The sequence below is a fragment of the Drosophila virilis genome, chromosome 5 (genome assembly GCF_030788295.1).
Source record: "Drosophila virilis strain 15010-1051.87 chromosome 5, Dvir_AGI_RSII-ME, whole genome shotgun sequence".
NCBI lineage: Eukaryota > Metazoa > Arthropoda > Insecta > Diptera > Drosophilidae > Drosophila > Drosophila virilis.
In genome coordinates this window covers 14,633,557-14,660,447 of record NC_091547.1, presented here as the reverse complement: position 1 = coordinate 14,660,447, position 26,891 = coordinate 14,633,557, and the positions used below count along the sequence as shown (strand labels likewise).

The window sequence follows — 26,891 nt, the reverse complement described above, 5'->3', positions numbered from 1 at the left end:
GTAGAGCATAAAAAGGAAGCCAAGTGGTAATAAATTTAAATTGGCAATAAGAGGGGAGTAGCTCAAATGAAAATGAAAATGAAAATGAAAATGGAAACAAATAACGCGATACACTGAAAATTTAATCAAACGCAGAACAACAAGAGCGATAACTGGGCAAATCTCTTAAGCAAGTATGCTATAAATCTTATTTTATATAAGGTGCAAAATTGTAAGCATACAGAAAGTATTTCGCATACGCACTCGGTTAGGGTAATGTTTTTAAAATGATTTATGTGCCCGGAAAACAGTAGCAGGGGCAGCCAGGGGCAGTCAGGGGTGGCCAACGGAAGGATGGGCATGTGTGAGGCAAAGACTTGAAGTGGAGCAGCAAAAGGACAGAGAGAGTGCATGGAGCAGAAACAGCAGCCAGCACTTTGGCACCTCAAGTGCTCGACCAGGCTTGCAATTACATATATATTTCAGTCGAGGAGCAGGGATGCCGGCAAGCTGTACATGTGGGCGAAAGTCCGTAAGTGGAAACAGTTTCCAGGCATTCGCAGTGCTTGTTATTTTTGTACATGTCTCAAAAGGCGAATGCATAAATTATGTAAAATTATCCACCCAGAGATGTACGCCAACTGCCCACTTTGCTGGCCCCTCTCCCCGTATATAGATATATATATGTATAGTTGTATATATGTATATATGGCCAAATAGTTTTAAGTACTGCACATATTACGAACGCGAGCTCGAATGGCGTTCAATAAATATATGATGCATGAGTTCAGCGACGGCAATAAGTTAGAATGCGAAATTCCCAATATATATGTATATATAATGCAGTCTTTCGCTTGGTTACTTGATTTGTCAAGGGCTTTTAACGCTGCTAAAAGAGTTTACAAATGAATTGGTTTCAGTTCGGCAATTAATTGTTAATACTTGGCCCATTTTATGCAGTTTAAGGTCTGTTTATTGTTGACTTCATCAACTTTGCAATCAAAGTAGGTCTCCAAAATGCTTCAATTCACAGCAATTACCGACCAAGTTGACTTCCTGCCTGCACCCGGGCACAAGCTGGGGGAAAGAGACACTTTGCAGGCGCCTGCAGAAGCAATCAAAGACAGAAACTTGTTGCCAGCACGAGCCAAACTTTGATTTATTGGACATCGGCCTGCAAGCCCACAAAGGAGTCTGCAAAAATCCTCACTTTACCGCAAAAAAAAAGGAATACACTGACACAAATAAAAAACTGCATTTAAATTTGAGTTACATTTCCAATACCAAGCGGCAGCTTTCATATCCCTTTACTTTTCCTTGCAATATTAAAGTGTTATTTTGTTTTTGTATTTATATTATTTTGTTTAGTTTCATTTGACACAGAAATCTTTTCCAACTTAATGGACAGGCATTTTGTATGTATGGCCTTTTCGTTTGCTTTTCAATTTTTATTTGAATAAGTTTTCAAGTAATGCACAGAAAAAGAACAAAATGTGATAACGAGTGTGACTTGCATTCTCTCAGTGTAGCAGCAAATTGAATATCTCCCGCTCGGTCACGGGCAGACGCTTGTTCCACATGTAGCTCAGGTACAGATAGCTGCAGTAAGAGAAAAACAGGCGAAAGAAGAGCCGACGATTGGGCGTGAAAAGCCCAAGCACCTGAAGGCGTGGCTGAAGCAAAGCACGCCTTACGCTCTGTCCGCAGCTGTCCAAGTCGAGGGCCGTCCAGCAATGTCGATGCAGCCAGCCGTGCATGGCCAGCACCTCGTTGAGCTGCAGCAGATCCGCCACATGGGCCCACGAGGTGTCCCGGGGCGAGCCGGTGGCAACCACCAGCGCGTCCAGAGTCTGGAAAAGCAGGCGCAGCCCATTGGCCAGCAGTAAAATGTCCAGAAATCGCCGCCAGTGAGCATAGGACAGCGCAAAGATCATGCTCACGTTATAGACCACAATCAGCAGCAGCTGCGGCGCCAGGCAGTCCAGAAGCTGTTGGGTGAGCCGCGCATAGGCGATATAGAGACGCTGCAGGGAGCGCAGGCGGCGCTGGATGCGGTGTACGGCACGGTAGTCGGCGTGCAGGGTCTTCATGTGCAGCTGCTCCACCTGAAAGATCAGTTCCGTGTTCAGCTGCTCGAAGGATTTGAGCAAAAGACTTAGGCAAATGTTGATCAGCTGCGAGGTCGTGTCCAGGCACCAAACGGACAGCGTGCCGGGCAGCACAAAGATCAGTATCAGCGCCAACTTGTGTAGCCCATCCTTGGGCAGAACCAGCACCAAGAAATAGAGCTTCAGCGTGAGCAGCTTCAGTGCCAATTGAAAAACCAGCAGCCACGACAGCTTCAGCTGACGGCGACTCAGGCGATACAGCGCCGGCGCCAGACGCAGAAATCCATTGATTAATCTCACGCGGCGCTCGTGAATGCGCCGCGGCTGCCACAGCAGGCAGCACACAAACAGATACGGCTGCAGGTACAGCAGCGAGTAGTACGGATTGAGCAGCGCTACGCTCAGAAAATACGCGAAGGGCAGTCCAATCAGACGCGAGATGCTCACGCTATACGGGGTCAGATGCACTGCATTTCCCACGCGCTCGTAATGCAATCGCAGCAGGCCCAAATAGTAGAACTGCGCCAAATAGAAGCGCAACAAGAGCAGCGCATGAAAGCTTATGTATCTATTGCCGATCCGGAACGAGCGCAGAAAGGCCATGACAGCGGCTCATCACCTACTGCCATTGCCGCTCCTGACAATCCACTTCAATGCGGGTCATTAGATTGCTAATGCAAACACTAATGTGCTCATTAAAAGGACACTCTTTGTATTGGCTTTACTATAACATTTATACCCTATGTTTATTAGGGAGTTTTAGATATCGAAAAAGGGAGTATTAGATATCGAAAAAGAGAGAAAAATAATAGGGAAAATATTCTGGATATGTGTAGGGCATACTTGCTCCGACAACATATCGATAAGCAGAATTTCGATATCGATTTTTATCGATTGCATGAAAATATATATAAAATATATATTTTTCGAATCTCGAGGCTTAAAATGCCTATAATTGTTGATTAAAGTTTCTACACCTTCTACACCAAAAAATATATATATATTTGGAAGCGGAGATGCTTTCAAGCAGCCTTGCCCTCTTCTGCTCAGTGGCAGGGGCTTAAATTAATATATACTCAGTTAAATAAAGATGCTTGGTAAAGCAAAGTCAATATTGATGGCTTAAAATTGTTATTGCTAATGGAATCTTGGAGCCAAGCATTAAAACACATCTCAAATAGTAATCTTTTTGTGTTTGTTTTCAAAATTTGAGCTGGAATATGAATTTGTCTAGTGGGTAAAGTTTTGGTGAACCTTGAAAATGTTGACTGTCTCGCTTTAGAAGCATAATTTGCTATGTAATTAATTTATGTGGCATAAAGTTACAACTTGATGAAAATATGAATTCGGGTGCGTAAGCAAAAATTGCCATCAACTACTTATTTCACAAGAAAGTCGAAGAGTACAGCGAAAAGATGTGGTAATTAAAAAGTTCCTAAAAAAAAAAAAAGCGGAATCCCCAGCCCGACCTGGGGATCGTTGAGTGCTCTCAGGACCAACCACGATGCGATGACAGTGAGGAAAACTTTGCGATTGGGCCGGGGAATTGGTCTTGGGTTCGGGTTGGCACAAAATGTTTACGGGCTGTCGCTGCAAATAAATTTAAAAATTGCAACTCGTTGCCAAGTTTGTCACCACAGAAAAATGAAACGCAAAAAAAATTAAAACTTGCCAGAAAAAAATAAAATAAATATATGTAGATGCATAAAACATTGGAGGCTTGGCAACCGCAGACACCGCCAAACTGCGGCCGGGTTGTGGCTTTGGATTCTACGCTTGTAGTTGTAGTTTTTGCTGTTGTTGTCCTGGTCGGGTCCTGGTAATGTCGCTGGTCATTATTGATGCCATTGGCGACACGAAGCTGCTGGCCAAGAAGCGGAAATTGGAAAAGTTCTTTGATGCTTTTCCTTTAATTTAAGAATAAGCAGTTAAAGTTGCAGAAACTCCTACAAATAGATTGAGTAAGCTACTCGCTTTGCGAAACAACAAAAACTCCTAATAAAATTTAATACTATCATTTATTCGAATTACTTGTATTGCATTTAATCATTATTTATATCGAAGGAGTCATTCATGACTAAGACACATATGTCTGATAAAATGCCAGCACAATAAACATATATTTTTTTTGGATTTTCAGCAATTTTGAAATGACCTTGAAGCTAAATTAACAATTCAGATAATTTAAAACAAGTATGAGATTTTTTTTCTTTTTTCTAAATTGCTTAATTAATTTGTTAAGATTGCTGGGGAAAACAGCTGCCACTGAGAGAGAGAGAGAGCTTTATAACCGCTTATCTTATGAGATGTGGGAAATTTTTGGGACTTGGGACAGCTCACAGGGGAACATTGAAACGGTTAACCGCTAAGAGTAGGGGTTGTCTGAGGGGAATCAAAAAAGCGTAAAGTGCGCGCACAAAACAATTTGAACAAATGTAATTGGGAAATTTACAATCCAAAATATATTGAATAAATAAATGAAATATCGACTCGCTCAGCTGCTGCTGTCGGCAATGTCGCGACGCAGCCAATCGAGCAGCGCGTCCCGGGCGCACTCCGCCTCCGCATCCAGGCAGTCCAGCTCGCGCACCTCGTCCAGCCAGTTGCCAATGATGTAGCGCTTGGTGCACGGCATTACGCCCAGGGCACGCAGCGCCTTGAGGCAGTAGAGCTGCAGGCGCGGATTTGTTTTGGAGGCCATGCGTCGGCCCACGTGGCAGGTGAGCATGGTGAACTCGCGGCTACGCCAGAGCGCACGCTTGCTGTGCAGTCCGTTGAGCAGGGCCAGGACAATGTACTCATAGTTCTCGACATGCTGGAAGTGCAGCTTCTTGGACTTCTTGATGTACACATCCTCAAACACATCATAGATCAGCTTGATGCCGTCCACCTCATCAAACAGACGCTGGCCCTCCGCGCAGCGCAGCAGCAGGGCAAAGGCCTTGCAGTTCATGTCCCAAAAGTATGCCAAGCGATTTTTAATGCGCGAATGCAGAAACTCAAACAATCCCAGCTCAATGGCCTGCTCGGGCGCCACCTCCAACATGTGGCAGAGATGATGCCACAGGTGTGGCGGATACAACGGCTGGCAAGGATCCAGCTTAAAGATATTTGCCACTGACTCCAGGTTCTCGGCATCGGCTAGCACAATGCCAAGCACTGAATGGCATAGCAATTAGTTAAGCGTATTCTCAGACTCGGGCACTTACCCTTCGGCTTGCCCGTCAGATTGCGCAGTATCTCGGCAGTTAGATCTTCCTTGCGGGGCTCCTTGTCCATAATAATTTTATAGAACTCAATCATTAAACATTTGCGATTGGCAATATGCTCTGCGCCATTCAAATTGCGCGAGAGTATGTCTGCCAAAATGAGAATGGGAGTAGAGTGAATGGCGACAAGGAGATTAGGTGCACAGCTACTTACTAAATATCTTTAAATATGTCTCAACTTCTTCGTAGTGCTGCTCATGGAAATTCAATCGCATGCGCATGAATGCATTCTTTACTCTGCAAGGCACAAGGATTAAAATTGCGCACAAGAAAGACAAGGATTTACTCGCTTCTCACTTTCGCACTAGGTCCATCTCGAGTATGGCACGCTGGGCATTGAGTGGATTGAGCAGGAACTCGGACAGTGAAACAATAGCGCGCCAATGAGTCACATTTACATCGCTGTCGATTTCCTTCATTAGTTTGGGCAACGCAAACCAGCCGTAGGCCAGCTGGGCACGATCCTCAAAGTATGTGGAGCTCCCTGCGCAGCGCTGTGGATATCGCTTGCACCAGTCACGTTTCTTCATAAATTTGTCCCATTCTGTACAACGAATGGTCAATTTGTATAGCGGTGCGAGCTGGAGACAGCTTACCCTTGTTCTGTTGACAGTTGATGGAACTCGGCTTCATGACATCTTTAATTTCGTGTTGAAGAAAATGATTGCGATATTTTTCCAGTTCCTCCCACATCGTGGCAGCTAGTCAATTGTACAAAATATTTAATAGAAACTACGACTGTAAATTGTAGTCAAGAAAAAAGTAAAACAGACTTGAATTATCTGATAGTATTGCCTCAAGTGTCATGATTTCAAATTCTATTTCAAATGACAACCGCGCAAAAGATGGCGCCATTGGTGTCATCGTTGCCAGACTAACTCCACTGTTAGTTAACATTTTAAAAAAAATACTAAACTGTTGCACATCTAAGAAATGGTAACAAATTATTAAAAAGCAATAACCATGTTGAATTAAAGCGATTTGCTGATATATTAAAGAGACTGTAGTATATTTATTAGTTTGTATATATTACACATGAAATATTGTATTTAATACATTGCATTCTTTTTCACACCTTCTGTAGCTGGTCACACTTATGTGTTCGCTCATATGTTTCTGCTGCTGCCGCTGTCTCCGTCGTCGCTTTCGTTGCCGACAGTTTGTTTTTATCCACTTGTGCCGGGCGGCAGACTCAGATCTTCGTTGTAGCCGGACGATTGAAAATTGACTGAAGTTTGTGTGCGCGCGCAATTGTTCTTGTTGTCGCTTTTGATATTCTTCTCCTTTTATTACGTGCCGGCCGTGCGCCGCCTCCATGTGTGTGTGTGTTGTGTTCTGTTGTGCCGTGCCGTGCTGTGTGTCTATGTGTGTGTGACTCTGTGCTGTGGCAGCGCAGACAACAAAAGAAAATTTGCCGGTCCACCTTCGGCGCTTCCTTGCCCTTGCCCAATGCCGTTATTCGCACTGCCAAAATAACAAATCGAATTTTTTCGCATACACGTTGAATATTTTACAACTCAACCGCAACCGTTTTGTATTATAAATTGGACCAAAAATTAAGCACAATGGCCTTGATAAGACTGGCAAGGTAAGTGGCTATCAAAACAATGGCACTCCACAAGAGTGGCTAATTATAACTTGATATCATTAATATGTGTGTGTATGTGTGTAGGTGCAAATTATTATCAGCGTTCGTAAAAAATTCAAATGCAGAATGCGCACTTTGCCCAAATGTCTGGAACTGCAAGTTTGGTGCATAAGAAAGCGACTCCCCCCCTCTCTCTCTCCGTCTCTCTCTCTCACTCTCCCTCTACAATGCCGAAATCTATTATTTTGCACGAATTGATACATCAATATGCAGTTATATACATATGTATGTATATGTATAGGTATGCACGTATGTGTGCACGTACGTATTGTACGTACCGCATGCACGTGCTGTGACTTCTGTAGCTAGAAAATTGTTTTTATCGATTTGCGAGTGCTAGGAGAGAAAAGTCCGAGAAAGTAGGCATAATGCATATGTACATGAGCAAGGCAAAACCATTGCAATCGGCCGTGACCGAATGCATATACTCTACCAAAATTTGAACAACCGTTGAGGACGCTTTGTTACTTGAAATGTAGGCTAGGCAATTACTGTATCTCCGGAACTTTGAGTAGTAGAGATCTTAGTGTTTTCCGGGGCATATCCCAACAATCTTAAATCTTAACACTCTAGGGTATATTTTTAACTTTCTGGCTAGATTCTTCCGATGCAGTTAAGTGTGTCTGTTTCTTTTCCATTTTGAGGTTAAGCGGATATTTTGCAGTTCATAAGGAAACCATTTCAATAATAATAACACAGATTCCTTATTAACAGTTATTCCAGTTATAATAGTCATATTCAGAAATATCTTACTACTGATGAATAAATTTAAATCTCTTATAACTAGAAACATGTAAAAATACTTATTGCATACTTCTTTTTTCAATAAACTCGTCTTTTTAAACCCCTTTTTCGAGCTTATGCGTCTATTAGTCTGTTTACTGTACAAAGAGAATTTACCGTACTTGCTTTTATTTTGGGAACACAGCAATAAGACTTTTGATGATAACATAAATCTTTCTTTATTTGATTGCTCAGAGCTTTTAGCCAAAATTGCGCAAAACTTAATTTAAATTTGATATGTTTTATTGCTCAAACACCGTTAAAAGCGCAATGGTAAAAGCTGCGTCGACGTCATTCTCGACGCTTTTTTCCGCTCTTTGCACACTTCTTTTCGTTTCCCTTCCAATGTTTACCTTAACATTTAGCGTGCAGATTGCAGTGATTGTTGTTGCTGCTGTTACTGTTACTGTTATTGTTGTTGCTGTTGCTGTTGTTTCTTTTGTTGAGACGCAATTGACGATTAAACTACAGGCCCTTCCCTTCCGCTGACTCGAGCTCAACTGTTGCGGAGCTTTAAGCTTTAAAACAGAATTCATAACTTTTAAACAAATATTTCCTTGTCTGTTATTGTTATTATTGTTATTGTTGTTGTTACTGTTTTCATTTACCTTATTGGTCATTGCACTTTACTGGCCTGGCCCTGAGTAAGCGCGCCTCTCCTCCATCCCCGCCCCTGCCGCCTGTTACAGGCATACGTCATATACATTTACCTAATTGCCACAACTTTATTGTAATAACCACAACATTCATAAATATGTATGCAATTTCATGCTGTTTTAATTTTCTCGTCAATTTGCCCTAACGTTTTACACTCTCACATGGGAGCTATTAACATTCTGTTAAGAAGTATGTATGTGTATGTAGAGATGGATGACAACGACGAGTGCATACACTGTTTATAGAGTATCTTAGTTAGTCTAATTAACTGTATTCTTATTATAATATCTTCTTTATCATTTCGAGCTGACTGATTATATTTATATTTAGTATATGTTTGTCTATCTTCTTCTTAGCTTTGTTTTTTCTAAGTAGCAAAGATTGTTTATTAAAACACTTTTTTGTTCTTTAAATATATCACCCTATCATATAGGTACAAAAACGATATGTATCAAGAATATAATGAATATGAATATGAAAAAGTAAATTGTTTGGCTAAGACAAAATTATATCTTTTGCTAGGGTATTTAATCGTCGGTATCGCGTTTTTAACCAACATCAATTGTTGACATATACCTGGTAGATACTTGGCCTGGGCCAAACGATAAAATCCTCGTAGATAAATTAAAAGAAATAAAATAATAGAACATTACTCGATAGATGATTTTCTGAGTGACTCAGACTTTCGGGTAATCCGGGATCCGGGTTCGGGTCACGAGCGAATAACTGGATGCAGAGCTGTTTAGGCCGAAGGCCATAGTTCTCAGTGTAACTTGAAAAGTTTCTAACTATGCCCAATGCGGTTAATATGAAACTAATAATATAAATAATGCCAAACACCAGCGAGGGTATGACGTATTCGTCATCTGGCAGTTTGCTTTTTTTTTCTTCTTATATTTATTGACAACAATAACAAAGTCTTTGCAATTTGATACATCCGGATTGTTTGCAGTTCGTGTCGCATTGTTTAATTAATTATCGACTTATCAAGTTTGTGGCTTATTTTTTGTTCGACAATAGACAATTTTTAAATATATAAAAGATGTAAGACAAATTACGAACAATTCAACCTAGCACTGAGTTCATATTCGACTTGTGTATACACTTTGTATGCAAAGTGAAAAATTAAAATTTAAAAATTAAATTATCGAGATGGTCATCCTATCAGCTCCTACAAACCGTTTGCCAGAGAATACTTAAATGTTTTTGATCAACATCAAAAAACTAAAACTTTAAACACAATTTCTTGCCGTGTAGCCTGACTAAATTAAGCCCGATTTGTCGGAACTTCCCGTGTAAGTCTGTTTCCTATTGCAAAACATTAGCCCGCAAATAAATAGCGACTCTTCAATTAGGTCCACTTGGAGTTCGTCACTCCAAAAATAGCTCGACGTGCCCATTGCCATTTCGACTCCGCTCCTCTTTGTAATTTGTAATTGTAATTGTAATTGAATGTAATTGGAACCGAGCACTGAGAATCTGCGATGCTCTGGGGCCAACTCTCAAGTGCATTTGCCAAAGCGGCCACCGACAGTTCCAGGGCAATTGAAGCGAAGCTGTAAAAGTGCAGTCCGTGTCTGTATGAATGTATCTGTATCTGTATCTGTATCTGTATTTGTATCTGTAGACTCGGATAACGTACAGATGCAGCTGCAGCTGGTGTTGGGTGTTGTTTGTGTGGCCCCAATACGTTTAATGGCCTTTGATGCTTGGATTTATAGAGCACATGGAATACTTTTAGAGTTTTAAACAACCATTGAAATTGCAAAAGCAAATACACAACAAGCAAGTGGATGCTGATAATAGCCGTAATCTAAATGTCTACTTAATCTACGCGCTCTATATACATTCAAGTTCATAATGCTAGCGAGTATTAACTGGCTTTGCTCGGGCAGAGTTTTTTCTTCAAATTTTATAATCACTTTTCCATTCTAGATACTTGAAAAGTGTTAATATCAGAGGGATTTTCCAAAGATAACTACAATTGAAAATGTTATTTCATGAACAATCAGTCAGCCGGCAGTCAATAGGCCTGTTCATGTTTGAATATTTTCAACCGAGCTAAGCCGGGTAATGCACGCCAGTATTTCATACACACATACATACATATGTGTGCCTTAGCTGGGCAAGTGTTGACATTTAATTTAATTAGGATTGTTTTATTAATTGAAATTCGTAGTGGAAAATATGTAAATGAATCTTCAGATTCTCTTTATTTAACCGGGCGTTGTTTTTATACCCCGTCAACCAGGTGTAGAAGAGTATATTGGTTTTGTGCATGTTTTGCGACTGTTATTGAAAAATGTGTATGTATAATTTAATATAATATAGTCGATTTCTGAGGTCCTCCTATATAATCGGTAGCTTTTCTGCTTATGGCACGTTGCCTGGCTTAAGCTATTTGTGAACGAGTAGCACGCAGTCGGCTATACCCGACTGTACGATCTTGTTTTTGTTGTCGTTGCCATGTGTGACAAACAAAGTTGTCGATCAACTAAACTACTTCTTTGCTCTTGACAAATAATCATAAATCAATTGTTATATTCAGTCTAAATTTGTCAGCGTATCGCGATAAGTCGGAATAAATTTCTATACAAAATTCGAATTGATTTTTAGTTTAGTAACATTTTACATTGAATATAGGATGCAGTATCAGTTGACAAGTGCATTTAAGAGTTAAAAGTAGTTAAAAAAAAAAAAACAGAAAGACGAAAATGCTGCATCTTATAGATCAATGGGAAACCTTAGCCATGCATATGTAAGTTGATGCAAAACGTGAATATTTTCTCAAACAATTAAAAGAGTTGAATAAGATCTGTCAATCTATTCTCTCTATTCTCTTCGATTGGATCCAAACAAGTATGCTAATAATAATTCTTGATGGATTAAAATTTTTTATCTATGCTCCAGACTCAAACTAAGTGCTTGGATTGTTCGCCAAAAGTCAAAGCACTTGAGTTAATTTGGTCATTTGATCAACTTCTCCTCCTCCAAAGATTGGCCCCCAAATTCGCATCTGCACAAAATTTTAAAAGTCGATTTCATCTCATGTCACAGTTTGCTTGGGTGAAGAACATCTTTTGCGCATTGGGTTCTACCCCACGCAACATTCCTGCTTGTTATTTTGCGATTCAATATAAATAAATACCCAAAAATGCTTTGTCAAAACAAAAAGTCGGTAAACATGTTTACATACAATTTAAAACCGGTCTACAACTCTATTCTGCTGGCTTTTGAGAATTATTATTTATTAAGGTCTGCCAAAATAATTCTTAATATTCTATTTTTAATTCCATTCAAAGGGTATTTACCCAAAAACCTAGTCAAACATCTAGAAATCATAATCAAGCCAAGCCAAGTCGATTTATTTAAGAGAGATTTCCGTGAGATCTTTGAATATGCATTTATTTCAATAGGGCTCGAGTTCAATAAATTATTGCTAGAAGTTCGCACACTTTTTTTAAATTTATACTTTTATCTATTATTTAATTGTGTTTATTTTTAAAAAACCAGTTTGCACGGCCAAAACTAGTCACAGCTTTCCGACTCTGTTTACCAACTGCCAATTATGTTCAAAATTGATGAGCTGCTGCCAAATGTGTAAATCCGTGTTAAAATAGCACACATCGCCCAGATCGTAGAATCAATGCCAATGGAAAAGTTATTGGACAACGTTTCTGGTTTGGATGGGTTCTCGCTGGCTGCCGCTTTATAAAAATATATATGGCAATGAGTAAAATAGGCACGAGAATAACAGATCTTTATAGCACTAGATAGACGGGGGAATGTCGGGAAATCCTCACAGAAGCCGATAGAATGCCATGCACCAACAATTCAATAGAATTTCTTAAATAATATTTCGAGTGTACAATAAACAAACAATAATGAGCTGTTTTTCAATTATTTTAAGACGCAATTTTGGATTTACTATTGCGTATGGTATATATTTTGTAGGAATCTAAAACAAATTTGTAGCTACTTATTCTTTGACAATCAAATAATTGTAATGGGTGAAAAAGTAAAGAAATTCTAAATTATTTTCAATGAAAATACATACAAGTGATATGCAAATTTAGAACATAACGTTCAGATAAATATCGTGAGTACGGAATTAATGATCGAAGCAAACGAAACATGTTGGAATCGATTGTTGCGCCCGAAGCGGACGTCGCGTCGCACAGTGGGCCGGAAAGCATGGCAAAAATTAAACAAATTTGCGTCGTATAGAAAACACATCAGAGATTAAGATGCCGCAAAATATGACGTAAAGAAAGTCTGTAATCTCAAAACAATTATTTGACTCTAATTTGTTTTAAATTCAACGAAAACTATGTTTCTATAGTTTAATTCCTCCCTCTCTCGCGGATGGAGTTGCTCAAAAGTCAGTCTTAGCATGCACTTAAATCATAATAATAATAATAAATTAAATAATATCAAAGTTGCCCTTGCTTCTCTTCCTTAGTGCAGAAATTATGATTTGAACGGGGAAATAAGTGAAAAGCTCCCACTGTGCGTCCATTGCTGTTTTTTGTTGGTTGGCTGGTGATTCGAGTGGGAAATCCGGCTGAAAGCAGTTTTCACCAAACTTATCCAAAGTCAAGAGCAAATGCTCACACACACACACAGCCAAAGACACAGACACAGACGCAGACAAAGCCATAAATATATGTATGCTAGACACACATGTGGCAGTAAGTAAGGCGATGTACTTATGGCCGAGAAATAAAAGCAGCCGCAGCAGAAAAACCAACACACACATTCAAATGCAATCGAATTTATAGAGAAGAGCGAACGGAAGGCTCTCGGTTGGCAGGGGTGCGAGCGAGAGGGAAGAGGCAAACATTTGGCCTGGCAAATTTCATGCACGCGCCTCCAATTCAAACGTTGCACGCGGCGTATGCGCAATATGTGCACAGTATGTACGAGCTGTTATACTAAATAGCTCGACCTGTCCATATTTTAAGGTTGTAATTGCTAATTTCAATATCAGTTGCAGTCAACTCGTAACGCGGACTGCAAAATGCATAATGCATATTAAAAAAATATAAGTATGAGTATATTGCCACGCCCAAGGACATTGAGTATACAGTCATCAATTGGCCCCAGCGGCAATTAGTAAAGCCAAGGGCTCTATTGTTATGGAGCACGTGCCAGCGACTGATATCAATTAGTGTAATATGTCATCCGTTGCTCGACTAGATCAAAGATTCATACAGTTCGACATATGCATATAACATACAGAAATATTTGCGTTTATTGAGAGCCGTTTGTTCCTAACTTTACGACTTGAACCTTTCATTGATTGATTCAGTTAATTGAGCTATTTTTGGCACCTCTTTTACAATTGCTTGTGAACATTTGCATACGTTGCCGAATTTCACATGTTTTTTCACGTGTATTTATAACATGTATGTTATGCTATGTCTAGAGCTCCAGGTAACCTTTGGAAGCTATATTTAGGTAGGCAATCTCTAAGTTTTATTGCTTTATAATAAATGCAGTATCTATGCAATGTATTCGACAAATCTGACAGTTGGTGTTTATATCACATTTGTAAAAGAAAATTTTACTTTCAGTAAAGTTAAAAAGTGATAAGCCCGATTTTGAATTCAAAACTCTTCGAGATCGCAATTGTTGTCAAGACTTGTTTTGCTGCTCTACCTTTATTTATCAGATATACGTCCCCTCCTCGACCCACAATAAATGTCAAATACTGTGCATGCCTTACAAATTGTAGCTTAGTGAAATTGTTTGCCAGATAATTGCCGTATAGTCGCACATTTGTGCATTGCGCTTGGCCCGCATGACACACGCATTAATAACAGCACGAGCCGCCCATTTGATTGATAATTAAATGCTTTAGGGGCTTGGCTCCATCACGTAATAGCCGAAAACACAGAAAACACGCTTTTGTAAACACGTCCAAACGGAACCTGTTGCGCTTGCCCACTCATTTGCGGGCCTTAAGTCTTATTTTGGAAAACTTCTTTGGTCCTGGTACTCTTGAGGAGTTGCATCTTTTGACTAGCTGGTTCTAAGACGTGCGTATCCTGACGAAAACTTTCACTCAAACTTCTTAATGAAAATTTGTGTAATACCCCTTAAGGGGAAAGTATACTCTTGATCAGTATCAAGAACCGAGTCGATATAGCCATGTCCCCGTCGTTCTCTCTCTCTCTCTCTCAAGTCTCTCAAGAGACCTTTTAGGTACGTCTTCTGTATGTCGAATGCGTTGTGGCTGGTTTTAAAATATGTCTTTTGGATCGACTATGCAGGAGAACATCAGGTGGGCGTGCTTAAAATGTCAAGAATAGCTTGGATAAACGAACTTTGCATTAAACCAATATGGTCTTTCTCACGCAATGAGCAGACTCTAAACTTGTTCAAGTATGTTTTCCCAAACGATAAAAAGTTTTGCTGATAGTAAACCATTTTCCCAAAAGCTTCCATTTGGCCATTAGCTGAGTCAATAACGGACACATTCTACAACAAAAAAAACCCGTTCATATGTTCTAAAAGGAGTTAAATGCATTTTCGAAAATGTTTAAATATATTTTCTATTGATCAAAAAGTTGACCTGAATCAATAGGTCTGTTTGCTTGTGGAAACTAGAATGCATATGCTATCAATTTCCAATAATAATCAGCTTTTTGCTATATAGTATCTCCCCACTTTCTGATACATATTGATAGAGACCAATTCTGGATTTTACGTATCTCGGAGATTATTGTAGCCAGATGCAACAAATTGATTATACTATAGTCTAGTTGCACTTTTCATATAATAAACGTTTTTCCAAGATAGCTTTAAGTTAGATCTTTACATCTAAGTCCTGAAAACGATCTGTGAACTCATATTATCTACTGCTGCTTACCTGTATCTGAATCGGTTACTATATATTTTAGTAAGAATCTGTCGCAAAATGAAAAGAGCTTATTCATAAATAATTGAATTCTATATTTGACTGCAGTATTGGTGTAGATACTATATGAAATAATAGCTGCTGTAATTATATTTACAATTCACTCGCCATTCAAACAATGCACGTTTCAGCCGACGCCCTGTTTTTTTTTTTCCGTCGTGCGTCGTGCCGCTTGATAGAGAACATTTTCTAAATATAGCTGCATTAACCCATTAGTGTCACTTGGAATGGAAAAGATCAAACGCTCGCGCGAATCTCACAAGTGCAATTTTGTTGTGCGGCTAGCGCCTGCTGAAAGATAACAGATCAACATAGAGTTCATTCATCCAAGTTTCGTCTGTTTCTGGTGCCCGTCGCTTGCCATAAGGCAGCTATATCTCTGCTTCCGCATTTGCAGTGGACATCGTTAGTGCGCCTCCGCCTCCCTCCTCCCTCTCGACCCACGCAAGCAGCTGCTGTGCCGAACGAAAGTGAGAGTTGTCGCCATTGGCGTTGTTGTTGTTGTTGTCCATTTAATCATTGCAAATTTTATGCAATCTGACTTTTGAGTGTTGAGCACGGCATGTGTGTTGATCTTTTTATAACGGCATTGTGTAGGAGTGTGTGCCATATATCAAAAACAGAACAGTTCATCATGTCAGGCATTTGTGTGTGTTTTTTTATACATCTGTGCACACAAGTGTACAATTCACTTAATGAAAGTGCATTGACTCTTTCGACTTGGCCATCTGTAATCTGAAACGCAGTATTTGTTTAATTTTTTATTTTTCAGAAGATTCCCTTAGCCATCTGCATTAATTGCCCTTGCAATTACGATTACACAGTGCACCCGCCCATAAATGCGATAGCACGCGATTCGTACATTTTAAAGCACGTAATCAGCGTCTTCTGATATGGACATGACGATATATGCACAATTGTTGTGTAATATGTTTGTTTTTATTTCGTTGCATTGTCACACGATAAAACCGGTAATAGCGGCGCAGCTGGTCAAGGCTGACAAACAAGTTTATGTTCGCATAATTTGTGGTTTTATCTACTTTTGACCGTTCGTTGGCCGCTGTTAGTGAAAGTAAGGGGCTTGAGCATAACAACAATTGGCGATTTATAACAATAACATGAGCCCGTTGCAAGCATATGATTATATCGACCAAACAAAATGCATTTAAAATTAAACTAACAAATTAAAAAGTGCGCCATCAGCTGTCAAAAATGCGCCTTGGTCACACTTAACAGCTTTGCTCCTCACTTAACAGATGTGCAATCCAACTTTACTCCACACGATACAGACTAGCTAACAGCTGGTCATACTATTTCTTTAAACTATCGCCTCCTTTCAATCGATAACTGCATCGATAGTAGCACGTTTTGTTTCATTTGGAATATTACAAAGATGAGCGTAGCCACAAGCAAATTGTTGCTTAAAAACATGCCCTGCAGCATGCTTGAATTCGCGCAATTAATTCAAGAGGCAAACCTGATTATACCGCGTTCACTAAATGCCTTTGGACGTCGACGCGCGCTGCTTGATTATGCCGACGCCGAAGAGGCGCAATCCGCCCTAGAACAGCTGATTGGATTAAACGAAATACTGGACAAGCCGTTACGCGTCAGCTCATTTGGACCACGTTCCAACGATAGCACCAAGCCGAAGTTCGCCAACAAATCTACTCAAGCAACAGCTCCGGCTCAGACGGCGGATCCCTCCTCCCAACCAGAGATCAAAAAGTATGTGCAAAAGTTGTATGCCCGCAATAATCAATGTGACTTTATGCAGCCACCACCGCCATATCTGCGCTATGCGTATCCGCCCATCAATGCCGACATTCTGGCCGCCATAGGAGACACACTCAAGAGTGACAAACGCTTCTATGTGCAGGTGCTTCATCTCATGAACCGCATGAATTTAACGCCGCCCTTTGGCCACCGACCTGCAGGTCTCCATCTCCCAGCACAGAAATCCCGAAGTGTTGCGACGCAAACAGAAGTGCTCCAGAGCGAGTCTGAAAGCGAGCTGGAGAGCGATGAGGAACACAAACAGCAGCAAAAACCGCCAAAGCTAAAGCGCCCAGCAGATAGCGTAGTTCTGGAGCAGTATCGCAAACGTGCCCGCCAAATGCTGCAGGTGGCTGCCAGTGACCCAGGCAAAAGTGCAGCAGTCAAAGAATACATGGATGTGCCTACAATTGCTGCGCGCAAAATTGAACTGAAGCTGCCATCAACCTTGCCGGTTGTTAACCAGCTGCCGGCCGAACGTCTGACATCTGAGCAACTGCAAGAGCTGCCTGTCTACAAGAACTACAAAGTGGGCGAGCCTAGCAACAAGTTGTACATTAAAAATCTTGACAAGAGCATAACGGAGTCACAGCTGAGAACGCTCTACGCTCAATACGCACCAGCTGAGAGTCTGGACATTAAAGTAATGCAGCAGGGCCGCATGAAGGGACAGGCCTTTGTCACATTCCTCGATCCCAACAATCAGGCGGCTGCAGCGGCGGCGGTGGTGGTGGCCAAAGCTTTGGCAGAAACGAACGGTCTGCTCTGGCATCAGAAGCCCATGATCGTTTGCTATGGGAAACAGCAGCAGCAGCAGTCGCAGCAGCTGTAGCAGCGAGCAGGTGCAACATGAATAAGATATTTTTCAGTATTTCCAATTGTTAAATTTGACTGTTGAAGTGTTACGAACAGTAGCTTGAAATCCATTGAACCCATGAATCTTCTAATTAGGAATTGGATCATGCATCTTCACTTTTGTTACCTATGTATGTAAATCGATGCATGTATATTCAATTATTTGGCATATAAACTCCTAATTGACACCTCTGCCACAAAATGAATTTCCTTAGGAGTCACTTTTTACATTAGTTGTTGTTGTAATAAGTTTCTCTCACCAGTATATTGATGTAGCAAACAGTTTGAATATGTAAATGAAAAAGCCATTAGATTGAAAAAATGTAAATAATCGTATCGTAAGGCAAGCAAACATTGTAATTTAAACAGTTTATTATTTGTAATCGCAGTAGCAGCTTTGTAGACATGTAAGAGAGTCAGGCAAAAGTAGTTTGTATATTTTCATTCCTAGTATAACTACAAGTTGCCAAGATATCACATAGTATTTCATATATTTTCTAAAAAACAAAACAAAAACTGAAAAAAAAGTTTACAGATATTTTCCAACGTATTACAACTTGAATGTTTGGTTTTGCTTTTTGGCAGACAACTGGGCCTGATTGACACGTTGTATGTGGAGGGCGCCCGACCAGATCCAGCAAACGATTTGGACGAATTACAAAACGAAGCTGACATCAGCATCAACGGTGCATCCGAAGTAGCCACAGTTCCCGTCAAGACAAAGAAGTCACGCAAATCCAAACAGTTGGCCATGCAGCCCTTCAGCTATGTGATTGCAGTCGACTTTGAGGCTACGTGCTGGGAGAAACAGGCACCGCCACAGTGGCGAGAAGCGGAGATCATAGGTAAGAATTGATAACAGATGACACTCCACTCTGATCACCATCAATAACTATATGGACTTGCAGAGTTTCCAGCCGTGCTGGTCAATCTAAAAACGGGCAAAATTGAAGCCGAGTTTCACAAGTATATTATGCCCATTGAATCGCCGCGTTTGAGCACCTACTGCACGGAGTTAACGGGCATAGAACAGAAGACTGTGGACACAGGCGTGCCCCTGCAAACGGCGCTGATGATGTTCCACGAATGGCTGCGCAAGGAGCTGCGTGCCCGCAATCTGCTGCTGCCCAAGATGAGCAAGTCAAATATACTGGGCAACTGTGCATTTGTCACATGGACCGACTGGGACTTTGGTATCTGTCTGCACAAGGAGTGCACACGCAAGCGCATGCGCAAGGCTCCCTATTTTAATCAGTGGATCGATGTGCGTGCCGTTTATCGCGAGTGGTACAAGTATCGGCCCTGCAACTTTAGCGATGCCCTTTCACATGTGGGCCTAGCCTTTGAGGGACGCGCACATTCTGGCATCGATGATGCCAAGAATTTAGGCGCGCTTATGTGCAAAATGGTGCGAGATGGTGCGCTCTTCTCGATCACCAAGGATCTGACGCCATATCAACAGCTGAATCCCAATTGTGTGTTGTGAGCCAGCGACCGAGAGAACTCCCTCCAAGATATCTAACGAGAAAAAATGCACTTAGTTACTGACTTTTAATAAATAATTAATATTACGTAGCTGGCGATGATAGATCGACAGTTCTTAATGTGAGAACAGCCTGAAAATAATGTGTGGGAAATTTGATTAGTTCTTCACTTCTTTTTCTGTAACGGCAATTGATAAGACTTGAAATTCGACGAATTGTTTCAATACTGCTGCAAGTCCCCCCGAGGAATGCAGTATGGATATACACGTACATATATATATATAAGATATGGCCTTAGAGCATATTTTTCTACTATTCATATTTAATAATGCATAGTTATAGTCTATACTGCGTATATGGAATGTCATACTTATGTTTACGACTTACACGGCCTACCATTTAGCTTTAAGGTCGTAACTAATAAAACGACAATAGATTTACTCAAATCTTAGAAATCCCAACTTGTTTAGCTTAATTATACTTTCGCCATTAAGTTTCCAGAACTAAATGTGGGACGCATTATGGATTCGTGCACATATAGTCGCAGCTCGGAGCTGCCCAAGGATCTTTGGAATCAACCTATAACCATGTCGAACAGCGCTAATTAATATTAATACTAAATATTTGTTTGCCTTTTTAGCTTACACTGAGCTTAAATTATACTTTTGTGACCATAAAAGAGGTAGCTAACAAAGGTTTAAGGTCTCGGCTTTACAGCCAGCTGGATAACCGCCTTCTCGCCAGTGCACATCCAGTTTGGATCCTCCTCCGTTAACCACTCGACGACGCAAAGGGGCAAACCACAATATAGATCAGACTTAATTGAGCGAAGGGCACAGATGCTAGTGGGCAGAAAGCCGCTGAGACATTCGCTAAATGGAGTTGTGGAATTCCAGTTGACATCGTCCAGCAGCTTACGATAGTTAAGATCCCCCTTGAATATGGTCAAGGCGCCCAGACTTAGCTGAACATACAAACAGGGCGCCATTTCGCGCATGAACTTGAAACACTGAGGCTTTGTCCAGAAGCTACACGCCTGGCACAGCTCGAAGGACTTTTTCCGCATAAATCGACGCAGTTTTCGGCCAAAGGCGGACAGCTCTGATATCTCGTGCCGCAGAAAGAATTGCAGCATCCAGTTAAAGTCGTTGGCAGTCACATCTGAGACGAACCAAGGGATATCCTTCACATGATAGCGGACCTTTACCGCCAGCCCTGCCTCAATCAAATACTCGCCCAGCAGCAAATCCGCAAAGAGCTCAAAACCCGCGTTATCCAAGACAATGTCTACAGTGACGGGACATACGGAACTATGAATGCCCTCTGTCAGCAGGTGCCACACATCTTCGGACTGATCCGCGATCAAGTGTTCGTCGAAATCAACCATTTGCTCTATGAAGCGTTCATTTGGAGCGTCGGTTCTGATTGAAAGATCACAGCGATTTGCCCACAATGATAGCTTCAGAATCAACAGAAAGTGCAGCCGACAACGCGGAAGATCCCGTGTCCCCTTCAAAACACTACGCAGCAGGAAAACATTATTGCGCGTGGAGCATATTTTCTTTGGACTGAAATAGTCGTAGCTGCTGAGGGTGTCTGCGCGCCGGAATGCAGCCCAAATGCGACGATACAAGTAGCACTCGGCGTCCATCCACGTGGAGGTGAACCATTGGTTTTTCTCGCGATTCTCCAGCTTTTTAATAAAGATATTCCACTCGCTGGCACCTGGATCTTTGTCGACGAAATGCTTGAATTCGCTGTTCTTCTGTACCTCTGTGCGCAGTATTTCCAGGCTCCAGATGACGCGCCGCAGATCGTAGCGCGCATAATCGCCGCACTGTTCCATGATCCTAGTTTCGTTCTCTCGCATGCAGGTTATCAGCTCGTTGAGCATTTGGGGCACACGCTTCCTGAATGTTCTGTAGGCGAAGCTGTGCTTGTATCTGGCAGAAAGCTGTTCCCGCAATGGCGGAGCAATGTCGAAAATATTGTGTTTCTCATCAAACTCCTCGTCATGACCGGATAATGTGTCCTTGCTGTGCAGCGTTGACCCGTCGGACTCGTCCTCAGATTGGCTGCCATGTTCGGTATTAATCTCTGTGTCCGACATGATGTTAATCAACTTTCCGGCATATATTTTATCTCACTTTACAATTTTGACATCATTCACTTCCCAAAGGTGTGAGAGCTCTAAAAATATAATCACATTTCCAATAAATAATGTAAATACTGCACGGAAAAGATTTTCCCTTTCTACCCAAGAGTCCTTAAGGCCTACGTATATGACACCTCATTAAAAATGAGTTCGAAATAAGAGACCGTAACTTATTATTGTGTGATAGCTTCTACAGCCATTTTTTGGAGTACTGATGTTTGTCGATAAAAAACATGTCCTCAATTCAATTTTGCATAAAGCAACAACATCAAGACATAATATTTCAAAATATTGGTGCTATATTTGAACAGTGAAAATTTGATTTAACAATTAAGCTACGCCTAAAATTGCAACATTTGAGCTATAGTTTTATATAATGGTAATATTCAGGGCACTTTACTTGCTGGCAAGCTGAATTGTTCCATATTCGCCTGTAAGCATCCATTCTTTGTTCTTGGCAAAGAGTTGCTCTGATATGCCAGGCGGCAGTCCACAAACCAAATCCGCTTTGATTGTGCGCAGACTGCAAACGTTTGAGGGCTTGAAACCTACGTAAGGATAGATGGTATTTCTGTGAGCATAAAATGTCCGACTACTATACAATATAACTTACCGCGCAGGCAGGTCTCGAATGATTCAGTATGGTTCCAACTAAAGTCGCCCAGTAGCTTTCGATAGTTGAGATCGCCCTTGAAGATTACCAACTGTGCCTGCGAGAGGCGCTCATATAGCGCCGGTTGCACTTCTGCCATGCGATAGAACTCATATGGACTGGTCCAGAAATGCTCGAGTGGAGCCAATTCGAATTTTCCTTCATCGTTGAAACGTTTCAACTTCTTTCCCAGCTCGCTGAGCACAGGCTGCGTGTGATCGATTAAAAATTGTAGCGTCCAGTGATAATCTGCGGCCATGACATCCGATATGAACCAGGGTATTGCCTTGGCATTAAAGCGCACTTTTCGCGCTAGGCCCTTATCGATGATATACTCAGCCAGTATAAGATCTGTGTAAAGCTCATAGCCCGCATTATCGAATACAAATTCCACAACGCCGTTGCCATCGGAGCCATCCAGTGTCTGCCATATGGCGGCAGTGTCATCCACCAGCAAATTCGCATCCAGATGGGCAACTTGATCGAAGGCATCACCCATCGGTTTCACCTGCTTGCCCGACGTAATGGACAGATCACAGCGATTGCCCCACAAATTGAGCTTCATCAGTTTCTGAAAAGTGGCCAAATTGCGTTCGTTCTTTCGGGTGCCATTTGCTACTGCCAGCATGGCTTCCACGCTGAGCTGTGCGGCCGTTTGCTTCTGCTTGCGGAAGTAATCAAAACCGGCCAGGCGCGATGATATGAATATGGACCATATTTCGCGATACATAAAGCACTCGGCGTACAGCCAGCACGTGGCGAAGTAGGTGCGCTTCTCCTTTGGCAATTGCTCCAAGAAAGCATTCCAAAATCCAGCGTCGATCTCTAAACATATATATATTTTTTTTGTATTAAGTATTTCTAATTTATATCATGGTTTTATTAGAATAGCTTCAATCCAAAAAAATAAAAAACAAATTAAATATTTTATACATAAGAACTGAAGCTATTCTAATGGAATATTAATAAACATTAATAGGACTAATACTAATAATAATACTAATTAAAATACCAATAATAAAAATACTATTACTAATAATAATAATACTAATAATAATAGTTTGTCAGTTTGGTTTTTTCATTATTTTGTCTTCTATAATTCAAATTTTCGAAAACCATTCTAAGTTGTATTAAAAATTCGAAGTGATAAAAATAGATTCGGTAAGATCAAATTTTTTAATGACTGGAAATTTTTATATATGTACGTATTTATTTTTGTTAAATGTTCTACTCATAAATCAGCGCCACGTGCCTGGTTTCTTATGCTACGCTATGCCTACATACCTTTGTCTTTAAACGGCTGTAACGGTCCATTTTTCAAAATATTCGAGCGCAGCTCAAGAATGGCTGCAGCTGTTTGATCAATATCTGAGGCTGCGTCCTAAAAAAGAACATTGATTAATTGCAACGAACGGCTCACTGAATTATGCAATATTACAACTAACCGCTCCATATATTGACAGCAGCTCGTCCTTATCCTTGGCCAGGGACTTGGCAATTGTGTCCAGAGTTGAAGGCAAGCGCACGCGAAAGGTGTAGTATGCAAAGCTCCTAGAGAGGGGGTCACGTTAGAGGTCAGGCAATCAAATTACATCAGTGGTTCGCTCCATACATATATACGGGCATATGAGCGTATTCATATGCGTGGGGGCATTTTCGATATGCTATATATAGCGAATACTACTTACTGCTTGTATAGGGCTGCTAGCGGCGTGTGTGGAGGCGCTTCGTTATCAATAATTCCATTTGCAGCATCAAAATCCGCATCGTCTTGTGCTAAGGTCATATTTGCTTTTGCTTGCTGCGTGGTATGTTTAATCAGTTGTAAATCGTTTGTTGTATCACCTTCTGCACAGTAACTGCTACAGTATGAAACCTATCTCTATTTGTCTTGGCGCCTTGAATGTCGACAGCAGAAATGCATGTTACTACGGAACTGAATCGCAGTGGTGGGACACGGTCGATAATTTCTTATCGAATACATATTAAGCTTTGGAATGATAATCAAAGTAGGTCGCCTAATATCGGATAAAACCAGCAATTAGATAAACCGTTTCAGTTCACATTTTGAAAACTATCGTAACCGCCACAATCGCAGTGTCGCACAATTCGACAAGCAGATGATGATGATCATCAGTTATAATCGGATATTATTATATATATTTTTATGCATTATAAGAATTATTATCAGGCAACTCTTTGGCATTGTTTTTATAATTAGCCTATCAAAACCCGTTAAACGGGTTAAGAATAAATTGTATGCTCGAACTGCTTGGTCAATGATTTGAATAAGAAAAAGAATCGGCCATGTTCGACTGACTAGTTGTTTGTACATATTATCGCAATGGGTCCGATCAAGTTACTACTTGCCCTGCTTCCATTAATTTGTTGAGTTATTTTCTAGATTTCCAAATATCCCTTTATGTGCTATCGATAGTTTCCAACCAGTTCTCCCCATCGATATTATCGATAATTCTATCGTTCGTTTTACTGCACTATTATAAGAGCTGGACAACGAATAGTATTTACTCTCGCACAGTATATATAGAAATACATGCAACTTTTCAGATGCGCATATGCATACATTCTTCTATCGTATTTAGGCCATGCATCCGTCGAAGCTTCTGGTGAAACAAAAGAATGCACTTTTTGTGTATGTTTATGTTTAATATCAACTTTAATGGAATCCAAAAAGATTAACAATGACTACCGTAAATCTGTTAGACTGATGTTATTATATTTGGATTGACTTCGAAACTAATAAAATACAGAGCTTAATATATTAATAGCCGAACTCCCGCGAGCCATCCACAAACTGAATTGTGCCATAGTTTCCAGTGAGCATCCAGTTGGGGTCTCTCAATTTCAGATTTTCAATGACGCCTTCAGAAAGACCGCATATCACCTCTGCCTTGATTGTGCGCACAGTGCAGAAGCTGCTAGGTATGAATCCGCCCAAGCACGTTCTCATATCCTGTGTAGGCTCCCAGCAGACGTCGCTTAAAAGCTTACGATAGTTCAAATCGCCTTTAAATATAATCAGCTTAGACTGCTGCAGCGTTCTGTATAATTCGGGTTCCAGGGTTTTCATGCTGCAAATGGTAAATGTTGTAAATTGTTGTACGAATTCGCGAACGCTGTGTGGACTCACTAGTGAAAAGCATGTGGCCCGGTCCAGAAATAAGACACGGGCGCCAATTCGAATTTACCCTCATCCATGAATTGTAAAAACTTGTTGCCAATCAGACTAATTATATAGTCAGAGTGTTTGCTCAGATATTGCAGCGTCATATGGAAATCACGCTGTGTGACGTTGGTAACAAACCAAGGACACGCCTTGACATGAAACCGCACCTTGGAAGCGAGTCCCTTTTCGATTATATACTCGGCAAGAATGAAGTCTGTAAACAGCTCATAACCAGCATTGTCCAGCACAAAATCGACATGCTGTTTGTTTGTCTTCTTGTTTGACAAGCAGTCCCATATTTCGGAAGCATTGTTGGCGAGAATATGGCCATCCGTCACACTCACATCCTCCAGTACTCTCATATTAAACAGTCGAGCATGCTCGTTCTCGGATAGATCGTTGCGGTTGCTCCATAGGTCAATTTTCAACATCTCATTGAACATTTCGACGCTGTTCTCCGTGCGTCGTGTGTATTTAACCAAAGAGAGTATATCCTCCTGGCAGCTAATTAGGGCGTGCTCCTTAATTTTGCCAAAGTAATCAAACTGTTTTATGAAGATGCTGTTTTCCACGAAGGAGTAAAGCTTGCGATACATATAGCATTGGGTGTGCATCCAGCATGCCTGATAGAACGTGCGCCCATCATTTGGCAGATGTGATATAAAGCTATTCCATGATTCGCGATCTATCTCTGAAAGCATTTAACAAACCATTTTAGATTATTTATCTAGACATTTATTTATTTTATTGCCAACTCTTACTTACCATCGCCAGTAAACTTTTGGAAGGGCTTGTCCGTTTGCAGCTCATATTTAAGCCGCGATATCAGCCCAATGATAATCTTCAGCTCCTCCCGCGCGTTCTGCACAAATTGTGTGGGCGCTATAGATTACGGTTAGGGGAACATCCTTAACTTATTACAAACCTCACCAAATTGTGCGACTAGCTCCCCCTTATCCTTTGTGAGCGAGTCTATAACTTTTGTGAGCACGACGGGCAGAAGATTTCGCAGATTGAAGTAGGCGTAACTACGCTTGAATTGACCGGACATGAAAGCATTTAGTGGAGTCTGGATGTCGACAATGTTGTACTTGGCATCGAACTCCGACTTAAATACTTTGACAAAACTTTGATCATCAACTTTGCTATCCGCCGCTCCATCTTTTATGGCGCACTCTCCTCCTTCGGGCTCCATCTTCGTCCTTATTTAGAATTTTTGTGTGCTTAACCTTGCATATTTACGTTAACAAATCGACCCGAACACACTAATAGCCTACTTACATATTTTGTTGATGAAATTTATATGTGAATTAAGCATTATAAATATAGTTTTATTTATATGCATGCCTCTTTGCGCTATCGAGTGTGACCAGAGTAACGACATGTTATGCCAGGTATGCTGACAAAGCAAAATGC

General features: G+C 40.9%; 7 protein-coding genes and 1 long non-coding RNA gene across 12 annotated transcripts; 3 read left to right on the top strand and 5 right to left on the bottom strand.

Moving 5' to 3' along the window:
* Window positions 1-1,499: 1,499 nt before the first annotated feature.
* Grl58a (Gustatory receptor-like 58a) lies at window positions 1,500-2,690 on the bottom strand. Its single transcript, XM_002049857.4, has one exon. The coding sequence runs from the start codon at window positions 2,688-2,690 to the stop codon at window positions 1,500-1,502; it is 1,191 nt and encodes a 396-aa protein (XP_002049893.1).
* A 1,805-nt stretch (window positions 2,691-4,495) lies between these two features.
* On the bottom strand, window positions 4,496-6,137 carry LOC6626569 (uncharacterized). Its single transcript, XM_002049858.4, has 5 exons — window positions 5,953-6,137; window positions 5,654-5,900; window positions 5,511-5,593; window positions 5,297-5,446; window positions 4,496-5,246 (listed from the first exon to the last, which is right to left on the bottom strand). Exons 1-5 carry the CDS (start codon window positions 6,047-6,049, stop codon window positions 4,582-4,584), a joined length of 1,242 nt encoding a protein of 413 aa, XP_002049894.1. The 5' UTR covers window positions 6,050-6,137; the 3' UTR covers window positions 4,496-4,581.
* A 350-nt stretch (window positions 6,138-6,487) lies between these two features.
* On the top strand, window positions 6,488-19,572 carry Snp (Snipper). Of its 2 annotated transcripts, none has more exons than XM_002049859.4 (3): window positions 6,488-6,944; window positions 18,583-18,842; window positions 18,906-19,572. In XM_002049859.4, exons 1-3 carry the CDS (start codon window positions 6,922-6,924, stop codon window positions 19,481-19,483), a joined length of 861 nt encoding a protein of 286 aa, XP_002049895.1. In that variant the 5' UTR covers window positions 6,488-6,921; the 3' UTR covers window positions 19,484-19,572. The 2 variants fall into 2 exon arrangements, with proteins under 2 accessions (XP_002049895.1, XP_015029853.1); XM_015174367.3 differs by lacking the exon at window positions 6,488-6,944 and adding an exon at window positions 16,760-17,094.
* LOC138911318 (uncharacterized) lies at window positions 6,951-12,347 on the top strand. The gene is made up of 2 exons (XR_011416838.1): window positions 6,951-11,202; window positions 11,958-12,347. It is a non-coding gene; the product is annotated as an uncharacterized lncRNA (long non-coding RNA).
* LOC6626696 (damage-control phosphatase ARMT1) lies at window positions 16,284-21,739 on the bottom strand. Of its 2 annotated transcripts, XM_070209639.1 has the most exons (3): window positions 20,127-21,739; window positions 17,763-20,060; window positions 16,284-17,681 (listed from the first exon to the last, which is right to left on the bottom strand). In XM_070209639.1, the coding sequence occupies exon 1, from the start codon at window positions 21,589-21,591 to the stop codon at window positions 20,179-20,181; it is 1,413 nt and encodes a 470-aa protein (XP_070065740.1). In that variant the 5' UTR covers window positions 21,592-21,739; the 3' UTR covers window positions 16,284-17,681; window positions 17,763-20,060; window positions 20,127-20,178. The 2 variants fall into 2 exon arrangements, with proteins under 2 accessions (XP_070065740.1, XP_002049896.1); XM_002049860.3 differs by having other exon boundaries at window positions 16,284-20,060.
* Window positions 17,138-17,974, top strand: LOC138911424 (uncharacterized). The gene has a single exon (XM_070210519.1). The coding sequence runs from the start codon at window positions 17,138-17,140 to the stop codon at window positions 17,972-17,974; it is 837 nt and encodes a 278-aa protein (XP_070066620.1).
* Window positions 21,740-21,879: 140 nt separating the features above from the next.
* LOC6626697 (damage-control phosphatase ARMT1) lies at window positions 21,880-24,231 on the bottom strand. Its single transcript, XM_002049861.4, has 5 exons — window positions 23,977-24,231; window positions 23,734-23,839; window positions 23,573-23,669; window positions 22,250-23,113; window positions 21,880-22,184 (listed from the first exon to the last, which is right to left on the bottom strand). The coding sequence occupies exons 1-5, from the start codon at window positions 24,072-24,074 to the stop codon at window positions 22,033-22,035; spliced, it is 1,317 nt and encodes a 438-aa protein (XP_002049897.1). The 5' UTR covers window positions 24,075-24,231; the 3' UTR covers window positions 21,880-22,032.
* A 773-nt stretch (window positions 24,232-25,004) lies between these two features.
* On the bottom strand, window positions 25,005-26,856 carry LOC6626698 (damage-control phosphatase ARMT1). 3 transcript variants are annotated; one of them, XM_015173858.3, is made up of 5 exons: window positions 26,757-26,856; window positions 26,406-26,704; window positions 26,241-26,357; window positions 25,440-26,166; window positions 25,005-25,380 (listed from the first exon to the last, which is right to left on the bottom strand). In XM_015173858.3, exons 2-5 carry the CDS (start codon window positions 26,668-26,670, stop codon window positions 25,071-25,073), a joined length of 1,419 nt encoding a protein of 472 aa, XP_015029344.1. In that variant the 5' UTR covers window positions 26,671-26,704; window positions 26,757-26,856; the 3' UTR covers window positions 25,005-25,070. The 3 variants fall into 3 exon arrangements, with proteins under 3 accessions (XP_015029344.1, XP_015029343.1, XP_070066086.1); XM_015173857.3 differs by having other exon boundaries at window positions 26,241-26,337; window positions 26,401-26,704; window positions 26,757-26,855; XM_070209985.1 differs by lacking the exon at window positions 26,757-26,856 and having other exon boundaries at window positions 26,406-26,740.
* Between the last annotated feature and the right edge of the window lie 35 nt (window positions 26,857-26,891).

Excerpts from the sequence above, each read along its gene's own strand:
- Grl58a (XM_002049857.4), bottom strand. The coding sequence starts at position 2,690 with ATGGCCTTTCTGCGCTCGTTCCGGATCGGCAATAGATACATAAGCTTT.
- LOC138911424 (XM_070210519.1), top strand. The coding sequence starts at position 17,138 with ATGCAGCCACCACCGCCATATCTGCGCTATGCGTATCCGCCCATCAAT.
- LOC6626696 (XM_002049860.3), bottom strand. The coding sequence starts at position 21,591 with ATGTCGGACACAGAGATTAATACCGAACATGGCAGCCAATCTGAGGAC.
- LOC6626698 (XM_015173858.3), bottom strand. The coding sequence starts at position 26,670 with ATGGAGCCCGAAGGAGGAGAGTGCGCCATAAAAGATGGAGCGGCGGAT. Across the intron at positions 26,167-26,240 it reads CCAAAAGTTTACTGGCGATG|AGATAGATCGCGAATCATGG; the intron begins GTAAGTAAGAGT and ends AAATGCTTTCAG. Across the intron at positions 25,381-25,439 it reads GGGCCACATGCTTTTCACTA|CATGAAAACCCTGGAACCCG; the intron begins GTGAGTCCACAC and ends TACCATTTGCAG.
- LOC6626569 (XM_002049858.4), bottom strand. The coding sequence starts at position 6,049 with ATGTGGGAGGAACTGGAAAAATATCGCAATCATTTTCTTCAACACGAA. Across the intron at positions 5,447-5,510 it reads GACATATTTAAAGATATTTA|ACATACTCTCGCGCAATTTG; the intron begins GTAAGTAGCTGT and ends TCATTTTGGCAG. Across the intron at positions 5,247-5,296 it reads TCTGACGGGCAAGCCGAAGG|TGCTTGGCATTGTGCTAGCC; the intron begins GTAAGTGCCCGA and ends TATGCCATTCAG.
- Snp (XM_015174367.3), top strand. The coding sequence starts at position 16,760 with ATGAGCGTAGCCACAAGCAAATTGTTGCTTAAAAACATGCCCTGCAGC. Across the intron at positions 17,095-18,582 it reads TCCCAACCAGAGATCAAAAA|ACAACTGGGCCTGATTGACA; the intron begins GTATGTGCAAAA and ends GCTTTTTGGCAG. Across the intron at positions 18,843-18,905 it reads GCGAGAAGCGGAGATCATAG|AGTTTCCAGCCGTGCTGGTC; the intron begins GTAAGAATTGAT and ends ATGGACTTGCAG.
- LOC6626697 (XM_002049861.4), bottom strand. The coding sequence starts at position 24,074 with ATGACCTTAGCACAAGACGATGCGGATTTTGATGCTGCAAATGGAATT. Across the intron at positions 23,840-23,976 it reads CTAGCAGCCCTATACAAGCA|GAGCTTTGCATACTACACCT; the intron begins GTAAGTAGTATT and ends CCCCCTCTCTAG. Across the intron at positions 23,670-23,733 it reads TGCTGTCAATATATGGAGCG|GACGCAGCCTCAGATATTGA; the intron begins GTTAGTTGTAAT and ends GTTCTTTTTTAG.